Source organism: Eptatretus burgeri, chromosome 18 (assembly GCF_056783735.1).
Source record: "Eptatretus burgeri isolate ZD-2024b chromosome 18, Ebu_testis_v1, whole genome shotgun sequence".
In the NCBI taxonomy this organism is placed as follows: Eukaryota; Metazoa; Chordata; class Myxini; order Myxiniformes; family Myxinidae; genus Eptatretus; species Eptatretus burgeri.
This window is the reverse complement of record NC_140978.1, coordinates 8,348,433-8,359,443: the sequence shown is the minus strand read 5'-3', so window position 1 is coordinate 8,359,443 and position 11,011 is coordinate 8,348,433. Positions and strand designations below refer to the sequence as shown.

The following is an 11,011-nucleotide window of genomic DNA, read 5'->3' as shown; positions in this document are numbered from 1 at the left end:
GTGAAACGATACTATAAATGCTGAGACTTGTTTATTTCTGTCGAAAAATAAAAACATTAATAGAATAAAGTGAATCAGATTTAAAAATTTAAATTTAAATTTAAAAAAAAAATCGGGGAGTAAACAGCAATCCGTACTATTACACCGCCCAAAATCAAAAACGTTAAAAAAAAAATCATTTGGTACTTATGGACGTTTATCTCATTCCACCTGCGCTACAAAGAGGGAACAGCATTTACCCGTCACGATCTAATTCTTCCAAATTCGAGAACGGCACGCTGAAAGATGCACAGTGCGCACGACACAGCAGTTTTTACGGCAGTTTTTACGTCAGTCGATCGCTTTTCGAACCCCAAATAAAGAGCTCAATCACGATGGCCTGGATTGTGTAGGCCGCCGTCATTCCGTGTGAATTTCGAAGCCTAAAGTCCACCATCTTGTCCAGCGCATGGCACCACCCCGTACCAAGCACTTCCTTCTATTCGTTCAGAATGCCACATCCCTACATCCAAGACCGTTTCACCCAATGTGGAAAAAGGGGCCAGTTATCCAGGGCCTACCACCGTCAGGAGGCCCCACGAGAGGCCCTCTGTTCGAGGACCGACGCCATTTTGATTCCATCCCGATATACGAGTAACGACGCCATTTTGTTTCCATTGACCGCGGCGCACCGAACCCAGCTGTGCCCATTGTGTGTCAAGGAAACATGTATCATTTTTCCAATCAAGCTCTTTCTATATCTCAGGATATCTCAAAACTTATGGACGGATTCGGGGAAAAATTTGGTGGACAGGTTGGGTGCGTGACTAATTAATGGTACAATTAATTAATTACAAACTAATTAATGGTTGTCAGCATGGGTCTACCCAAGGTAATTTACAAGGAAATCCAACACAGGTGGAGGCCATTCAGCCTATCATGCCTGCACGAACACCACACCAACCTATCTACACAAGATCCAAGGAAGAATATACAAAAAAAAGTTTTTAATGAAACAAATATCTTTGTTTGTTTGTTTGTTTCTTTGTAGTTTTTGTATTTTGTTTTCTTCCCCTCGGGGAGGGGGCATGGGCTTGGTTAAAAACACACATCAACCACACAACCCCCCCTTGACAAGACACCCACCAACAGCACTCTATAGACATGCACACAATCACCCATCAATACTCAAACTACCTAAAAGTCCCATCAACATCCCTATGCCCCTCTATCTCCATAACTTCCAGGTACCTATCTAATTCTAAGTTAAACTTATCTACTTTTCCTGCTGCCACCACATTTCCAGGGAGAACCATTCCAGGCATTAACTACTCTCTGAGTGAAAGTCCCCTGCCTTGCTACCGTCTTAACTCTCCTCTCCTTTACTCTCAGGCTTTGGCCCCTGGTCCTATCACTGTCTCCTCTGTTGTCCGCTCAATATGTCGGCAACAATCATGTCCTTGCTTGGGGTGTGAATAGCCTGGGTTTGAAATGCATCTCACAGGTGTCTCCGCCAAGTCTTTGGTGGTGACTAGAGGGACGAGTGGCTGATCATCTGGACACAAGGTAAATGTCTCAAGTCCCATCAAGTGAAGTTCAAATTGCACCCACACCGCTGCCAAACACTCTTTTTTCAATTTGTGCATCCCGCCGTTCAGCTTCCGTAAGTGTTTTTCAACAAAACACAACAGATTGAAGTCTGTCTTCATGTTCTTACTACAAAACTTCACCAAGGCCATAGCTGCTAGCATCGACACTCACTGTTGTTGGCTTAGCAGGGTCAAAGTACACCAAGGTTGGTGCTTTGGTGAGCATTTCTTTGATTTTGGAGAAAGCCTCTACCTGTTGTAGTCCTCCAGTCCATGCAGTTTCTTTTCTCAGCAGTTGGTTCAGGGGTGTCAAGGCAATTAACAGGTGAGGCAAATACCTGCCCAGGTAGTTGACCATGCCAAGGTATCTCCTCAGCTCTGTAAAATCTGCTGGTTCGGCCATCTTTGCTACCGCGTCAACTTTAGACAAATCCGGACGCACGCCATTTCAACTGATTATGTGTCCCAGAAAGTTTATCTCACACTTCAGATATTCACACTTCTTCTTGTTGTTGTTGAGTTGGAGACCGACTTCACTCGGTGTCTTTTTCACTCTGATGAAGAGTTGCTCATGTTCTTCAGTGGTGGACGTATGACAGAGAATGTCGTCGAGGGAGCAGATAACTCCATCAATCTCTGTTAGGATTATAGTCATTGTCCTCTGGGAAATCTCTGCTGCAGATGATATTCCAAAGGAAAATCGCTTGGAGAAGAATTGTCCAAATGGTGTTGTGAGCATGGATAACGTTGCGGTTGTCAGGTTGAGGGGGTATCTGCGAGACTCCTGATGCGGCATCCAGCTTCAAGAAAACCGATGACTCACGTAGCTGGTGTATTACACCATCCACTGTCGGAATGATGTATCGCTCACGTTTGACCGCTTCATTGAGTTTCTTCAGGTCGACACAAATTCTGATATTTCCTGATGGTTTAACGACAGAAGCCATCGGCGAGACCCACTCTGTTGCCTCGGTGATTTCTTCAATCACTCCTCCATCCTCTTGATCTCCTTCTCCACTTTCTTGAGTAGTGGAATAGGCACATGCCTGGCAGCTGTATCGTGTTAAAAATACGGTCACATACAGTGGTGAGATTAAGTTTGTGAACCCTTTAGATTTTTCTGTATTTCTGCATAAATTTGACCTAAAATGCGATCAGATCTTCATCTTGGTCCTAATAATAGATAAAGAGAACCTGATTAAACAAATAGCACAAAATGTTATCGACTTTTTCATTTATTTTGTTGAGCAAAATAATTCAACATTCAATTTATTTGTCAGAAAAAGTATGTGAACCTTTACATTCAGTAACTGGTGGCACCCCCTTGAGCAGCAATAACTTCAACCAAACGATTCCTCGAACTCTCCATCAGTCCTGCTCATCGGCTTGGAGAAATTTTGGCCCATTCCTCCTTACAGAACTGCTTCAACAGAGATATTTGTGGGATTTCTTGTATGAACCGCTTGCTTCAGGTTCTGCCACAGCATTTCATTTGGGTTGAAGTCTGGACTTTGACTTGGCCATTCCAAAATGCAAAATCTTTTCAGAAATTTTGTTGTAGATTTACTTTTGTGTTTGGGATTTTAGGACTTTTGGCCCTTGCTGTATGACTCAATTTCTGTTGAGCTTCAGCTCACGGATGGATGCCCTGACATTCTCCTGTAGAATTTGCTTGTCCAATCCAGAATTCATGGTTCCATCAATGATGGCAAGCCGGTCGGGTCCTGAGGCAACAAAGCAGCCCCACACCGTGATACTCCTTCCACCCATGCCTCACGGTTGGGATGAGGTTCTTATGTTGGAATGCAGTGTTTGGTTTTCGCCAAACATAACGTTTCTCATTTAACCCAAAAAGTTCCAATTTTGACTCATCTGTCCACAGAACATTCTTCCAATAGTCTTCTGGATCATCCAGATGGTCTTTGGAAAACTTGAGATGGTGGCAGTGTTGTTCTTGGAGAGCAGTGGTTTCCTTCTTGCTATCCTCCCAACTACACCATTGTTGTTCAGTGTTTTCCTGATGGTGGACTCATGAACATTGACATTAGCCTATGCAAGAAAGGCCTCCAGCTCCTGACGTTACCCTGAGGTTCCTTGTTACCTCCTGGATTATTGTACGCATTTCTCTTGGAGTGATTTTCGTTGGACGACCGCTCTTGCAAAGAGTAGCAATGGTGTTGAATTTTCTCCATTTGTACACTTTCTGCCTGACAGTGGATTGGCGGAGTTCAACATCTTTAAAAATGGTTTTGTAACCCTTTCCAGACTGAAGAGCATCGCCAACTCTTTTTCTGAGGTCCTCAGAAATCTCTTTTGATCCAGACATGACACTTCCATAAACTTGTGTGGTGAACACCAGACTCTGATGGTGAGGAACAAAGTTTACGTTTTTCATCGAGGGCTGGGCCACCCAAACTCACTCCTGATTGTCATCCCATTGATTGAAACACGTGACTGTAATTACCCCCTTCATTGAGCTGATTAACCAAGAGATTCACATACTTTTTCTGACAAAGAAATTGAATGTTGGATCATTTTGCTCAATAAATAAATAAATGAAAAAAGGTTTTTGTGTGCTATTTGTTTAATCGGGATCCTTTTATCTAATACGAGGAATTCGACAAAGATCTGATCACATTTTAGGTCAATATGCAGAAATCCAGAAAATTCCAAAGTGTTCACAAACTTTTTATCACCACTGTACTGTGCATGACTATCTTTAACATCATGGCACTCAGGTCACGTGGTACTGTTACGAATCTGGAAGCCATTTGCACACAAACAGACAGCAGCCCCCGCAGTTCAGTTATTTCAATAAGTATGTTTATAGTCAAGGTCCCGTCCTTCCGTCTAATGGGAATTACATGTGTGCGCTGCGAAGTTTCTTTATAGTTAATTTTTTTTACATCAATCCTCCACCTCTCCGCCCCATTGCCCACGTGTTTTTGGCTGAAGGCGTGGGCGGAGCCTCCATTCGCTTCAGATCGAGGCTCCGCTCCGAGGAAGGGCATGGAGCGTTTCCTCCAGCCAATGGGCGAAGGGCGAGTAGGGCCAAGGCGCCCCAACCAATGAGGGAAGGCCACTGATCGCCCGACAACCCCTCGTCCAATCAGGAGGCGAGTGGGAGGGGAAGAAATCCCTCAGACCTGGCAAGAAGAGTAGAGTGATTGTCAGGGTGAGTGTTCTGCAGTCATCGTGGCGATTGGCTTGGTCTTGGTGGCTCATCGTGGTGGTGGAGGCCGAGCAGCCAGGGTCGCGGGCCCGTGGATTTCGGAACGTGGGTTCGAGTCCCACCATGGTGTTTGAAGTACGGTGTGACCGCATGAGGCGGAGAAGTACCTGACAAGGCCCTGGTCCCCAGCTCGCCTTTCCCTCCTGGGCTGAGGGACCGAATAAAGACCCCAGGGGGTCCATTTCGTGTGTGTGTGTGTGTGTGTGTGTCCATGGGCCCCGTCTGCAAGTAGAAATTGTTAAGTGCTTTTGTTCATTGTACATTGCTTTTATTTGGATAACTCTGCTCTTTGTGCTCCCCTGCCCCCCAATAAATAAACCCCCAATTGTTCAATGTACCAGCTCGTTGTCTGTCACTTTCTTTCATTGAACCAGCACGGTGAGTCTTGAGAAATAGTGAGGCTGTTTGGGGCCGTAAGTTGTCATTGGGACCAGCGCGGCTCTGGTTACTCCCGCTCGGTACGCCGGACCCGAGTCGGTACATGCGACTCGGTTCGGACAGAGTCGGCCACGGGTGTGGTTTCCCCGGTAGCTAAACGGTGTGAGTACTAAGGTATATTGAAATTAGGCAATTAACCCTATCCCACGCCGTCAAAATATTGGCGACCACGGTCTTTTAAGTGGCCCGTCAACTTCGGAGTTATCCGGGGTGACAACCTTTCAATTCCGGTGTTCGGTAGGAGACGGCCCAACTGTTCCATCTGGCGTTCGTCCTCGCTACCGAACCCGGCACCACAACAGTACATTGCCTCATGCAATTGCAGTTTTATGGGGGTTGGGGGGAGGAGTGATACAAAATATTTTTGCACTAAACTTATTTTTACCAGCACCGTAATTTTAAATACCAATTGCATTTATTTAGAGAAACTTCTAAACTACAAGCAATTATTGAAGTTCTAATGGGGTGATGTTCCTCTTCTTTATTCTCATGTTCTGTTGTTCATTGGAAGCATACAACATGAATTGTGGTTTTGAGAACAAAAAATATTATTCGTCACTTTGTACTTCTGGTTCCTTTTGCATGGTGAAGTTTAAGACAAGTTTTAAAGTTCCACATCTATTCGTAGATGAAAACAAAATGTAAAAGAGAAGTGTCTTTTGTCTCCTTTGGAAAGGAGAATTACATAATAGCAAACATACAGCAAATAAATGGCAGAATATCAAGCTTTGAAAAACAATAATAATAAACATTTGTTATGCTTTTTTCCAATGAAATGCAAATATTGTCCAAACGATTACAATAAGACACCTTTATTAAACACATTCTGCTTTGCAGTGGGAACGAGAAAGCATCTCAAAATGCAAAGCACATCCGCATCCACTTTGTATTCAAACTAAACTTGACAAAAACAACAGTTATGAAAAAAAAAATTGTCAATTTATTAATAAGTGTCCTCCTTATTATCATAATAAAGGTTTGTTGAAAAGTTTGACAAAAGCTCAAATCTATACTAATAAAACGCAGTGTGTGTGTGTGTGTGTGTGTGTGTGTGTGTGTGTGTGTGTGTGTGTGTTTGTGTTTGTGTGTGTGTGTGTGTGTTTGTGTATCAGTGTGTCTCCTCCATAATTTCAAAACTATAAAACCTAGCAGCCTAAAACTTTACATGCACACAAAGAAAACTCCAAGGAAGTGCAAGAGTAAAAATTGGGTGTTTGGGTTAATTAGAACACCCCTTTTGAAGATAATTAACAGCCATATTCAATTAAGTCCTTCACAATCCTCGGCCACCTCGCTGTCTGGGGTCTTAAGGCGTTTCTTGGGTAACCTCGCTGAGGTCTGAAGCTGCCATGTTTTTTGGCCTGCTCAACCATGCCTTGACTTGGAAAAGGCTGCAAAGGCTTCTTTACGATAAAGTTTTTTTTTTCATTTTCCTCACTTTATATTATCGAATACCTGTTCATCGCAGCTACAAATCGCTAGGTACATTGCAATACTTATAAATGCCTGAAGACGCCAATGTTCGTGGCTTTATTTCAATTGCGCATGTGAAGAACCTAGAAAATCTCTTAAATTAAGCAGAATTACAAAATGTAAGCTCCACATTGGAAAGTATCAGCAGTTCCGACTCCTAAAAAAAGTGTCGATTTGTCCAATTCGGACATTGCATGGGCGTTTCCGGGTGCAGAGTTGTATCGACGGCAATTGGTAATCGCTTGTCAAGCCAGGAGTTCCACTGGCGTGCTTGCCCGAGTGCTTAAGCCACTTACCGAGCTGTACAGTACAGTTCGTGTCAATTGATAGCGGTACAGTTCATGTCCCGATCGGGATGTACAGTCGACAGTTACTACAAGGTAGAGGTACGTATACAGCACACACAGATGTGGCACATATGGGTAGATTTGGATCTGTTCGGACTCTCCGCGAGTGTTGAGATGCCATTCCTGTTACGGGTGCCATGGTGGCAAAGTTTCATCCCGTATGTTATGGAGGTTCTATCAGGTTTTCCTTTGTCCTTGCGCCTGTTTCTAAAGCATTTGGTTATCAGATTTGCTTTACAAAGGTTATATGTTTCTCATTGTGAGTTTCAAAAGGAAATATATTTGATAATGCCCGATTTCTTTTTTGAGCCGTTTGCCATATTAACGTATTTTCTAAATTACCAAGCCAAATTTTATTTCCACCCATCACACACAGCTGTTTATAAAGAATAATGTTTGTGATCATCTCCCTGAAATGTCTATATAAATGTAACGTTGTTGTTCAGTGAAAGCTACTCAAGGTTTCTGGGTTATATACAGTTAGTACTAAAGTCGGTAATCACATTGACTCCAACCTGCAGATTCCCCAAAAAGTGCCGATATCAGCCAAGCACGTGTGTGTGTGTGTGTGTGTGTGTGTGTGTGTGTGTGTGTGTGTGTGTGTGTGTGTGTGTGTGTGTGTGTGTGTGTGTGTGTGTGTGTGTGTGTGTGTGTGTGTGTGTTGCTCACAAAGCACAACATATTTTCTGAGAACTCCCCTACGCCCACCCCTCTCTTTGTCCCTGCACGTATCCGGAGAGTTGTTATGTCTGGACGATCGTTATGTCTGGGTGGAGTTTGTCTGCAGACATGTTCAGATGGGAGTTTGTCTCCGGACGTGTTCATGTCTGAACGGGAGTTTGTGTCCGGACGGTGTTTATGCCCGGACGGGAGTTTGGCTCCGGACGTATCTAGGCGGTGTTTATGTCTGGACGGGAGTTTATCTCCGAGCAGTGTTTGTCTCCGGACGTGTCAGGGCGGTATCTGTCTCTGGGTGGTATTGTTGTGGGGCTGGGTCTCGGTGGCGAGCACGACCGCTAGATGGAGCAGTAGAGTCGGCTCCACCAAACACGCGGAATTTATAGGTCGTCACCCCAGATAACTCCGGAGCCGACGGGTCACTTAAAGGACCGTGGTTGCCAATACTTCGATGGCGTGGGGTAGGGTTAATTGCCAACTTCAATATACCTAAATACCCACGCAGTCCAACTACCGGAGAACCACACCCTCGGCAGGCCTCGAGCGGAACGAGCCGTTACCGTGCTCGAACCGTGCGTATGGTTACCGAGGTCCATCGGTCCAAATGCACAATTACGGCAGCAACGGCCTTCCTAATACCCAATACGCACAGTGGCAAACCAATGGCAGAAAGGACAAGGAAGAGCTGGGACATTTAACAAAAGGAGAATTTATTTTACAATAATCGGGGAGGGGAAGCACACAAAGAGCAGAGTTATCACGACTATAATAAATGCAGTCATGTACAATGAGCAAAGAAAGCACTAACACAGTTGTTACTTATAGACCGGGCCAAAGGACACACACACACACACACACACACACACACACACACACACACACACACACACACACACACACACACACACACACACACACACACACACACAAAGAGATGGACCTCGAGGTCTTTATTTCCCCTTCAGCTCGGAGGGAAGACGGGCTGAGGGAAGAGAAGCTAGCTTGGACCTGTCCACCTCATGTGGTTCTCGACGATCTTGGGGTAACGAGACTCAATTCCGCAACACGAGGCCGCTCCAAGCACCAGGTACGGAGGGTAGCGTCGGGCGTTGGCAAGCTCCTCCGGCTCGCAGGCAGGCGACACGAGATGATCTCCCGAGTTGAGATGGTCGACCGCCCGCAGCAATGCGCCAGACGAGATTCCTCGGATCCGCGCGATGCAGTCAGCCGCAGACCCGGACAGAGACGCGCACTCGAGCAGACTGGACGCGAATCAATCGCCTTTTTCGCTTTTCTTTTGGGGCCTGTCTGCTCCCGTGGCCTGCTCCACCTTCTTGCCAAGGACCGTCCCGACTCTGGTCTGCTCGTCGCACATTGGGCGGAAAACGACGCATACCCTTATTTGGCGCGTAGCCAAAGGGAAATGCTTTGTGACCATATACGGTGCGAAATCCACACCGAAACGCACACCGCCTGGGGCATGGAATTCCAGACACGCCCGCATGCCCTAGAGCGTGCTAAGAGCGCTGACAATGCCGCGAACAGAGGGTTGTCGATGTTGATGTAAAATGTAAAAAAATCCTATCTATAAAAAAACCCACAGTGCACGTACAAAATTCCCATTAGACACAGGGGATGGATTCTAACTAGAAACACACACTTACCGATATAACTGAGCTATAAGGGCTCTGGCTGTTGTGTGCAGTAAGCTTCCAAATTCGAAACAGTATTAACGTATGACCGGTGGAAAATGAATTTCAGACATTATTTTGTTTCTATCTTCACTGTTATTCCATGCAGAATCATTTTGATGAGAGACAGTATGAATCGTAATTGGCACTCCAATGCACGTCTTCCTTTCCTTCCTCTCACCTCTCGCTGACTTCACTTCCCCCCCCCCCCGGCCACCCCCTATCCTCACTCTCTCTCTTTCCCCCTCCTTTCTATCTCCCCCCTCTCTCCCCCCCATCTCAGTGTTCCCACCAGCGAAGCGACAGGTGGTACTTGCTCGTGGTAAATAAAGAAACAGTGGAGCGATTACAAAACATGGTTGTCTCGCACAATGCGGTGGACGGGCAAATAAGGCCTATTTGTACTTACTGCTACTTTGTCCTTTAACATTTTGACCCAATTATCAATTTGTCTTCTCCATATTTTCATCTCAAGGGTTTGTTGGAAATTTGATGACAAAAGCTAATATACTAAAGTGCACACATGTTGGGAGAGTTCAAGTTTGGATGTTTTCTCCCAATACTGGTAATATAATGAAAATGATTTGCAACCATGGCTGTCACAAATTCTCTATAAGTGACTGGTAGGTGGTGTATTGGTTCAGTGCGATGTTAACGCATATTTATGATTCGATGTGAAATGAATTGTTTATTACATATGACTGTGTAATGTTTGTTGAGGCAAGATGTTTGTTCTAAAAGTTGAGTGTAGTAAAAAGATGACAAGTTATAATGTTGTATTTGGACTTCAAGTTGCGTGGAAGAAACGCAAGAGATCCATAAATTTCTGGTTATTTCTAGATGAAGAATCATCCAGGAACTGCGAGGAGTTTGTGGGAAGGAGGGAGTAGAGGGACTTCCATGAAATTTCACTCATTAAATGCATATAAATATGTGCAGTAAGTAGAGAAGCAGAGTGAAAATAACTGAGGAAAGAAAAAGAGCCAGTCATAAGTTGCTTTGTGACATACGGTGTACGCTGGAGTGCTGTTTATCGTTGGTGCCTTGCTTGCGAAATAAACAAAAGCTTTGAGTGGTCACGTGCCTGCCGGTTTGGACATTGATCAATAAAACAATCCTCGGGTTTTGTTACAGGAGCATACTGTCGAATAGCATCCTTTTTTCAAACTGGGTGGTTTAATGGAAAACTGCAAGAATGATGAGCAGAACAATGCACATCAGTGAAATCCTGACCATGAGCATTTTGAACATTAAGCAAACAAAGCAGAAAAGGTGCTCAACATTTCACCAAGCATGGACGGATATAAAAAAAACCTCTGCAAAATGAAAACAAGACGCTTTTTCATCGGTCATCGGATTGTGGTTAAGCTTTTGTTTGACTATGAGCAGTGCATGATGGGGGGGAAAAAAAAGTTTCTGCAAAACTCAAAATTGATTCTTCAGTTGACAATGTCATCACCACAATATCCACTTAGTTCCACTGCCAGGGACAAGCTGGGCTTTGAACAAGTCACCTGTGAACACAAACAAAAACAGTTGGCTATAACTCTTTCCAAAACAGTAAAATGTGATGATTGCACTGCA

The 11,011-nt window shown here is 44.6% G+C and overlaps 1 protein-coding gene across 11 annotated transcripts in view; it reads right to left on the bottom strand.

Annotated features, from left to right (window-relative positions):
• Positions 1–5,704: 5,704 nt before the first annotated feature.
• LOC147008543 (transcription factor IIIA-like) overlaps positions 5,705–11,011 on the bottom strand; it is a 76,778-nt gene continuing 71,471 nt past the window's right edge. For all 11 annotated transcript variants that reach the window (XM_085864388.1, XM_085864389.1, XM_085864385.1 and 8 more), the window contains one exon: positions 5,705–10,941. In XM_085864388.1, coding sequence (XP_085720514.1) covers positions 10,867–10,941 — 75 coding nt within the window. In that variant the 3' untranslated portion in view covers positions 5,705–10,866. The remainder of the gene's footprint in view (positions 10,942–11,011) is intronic.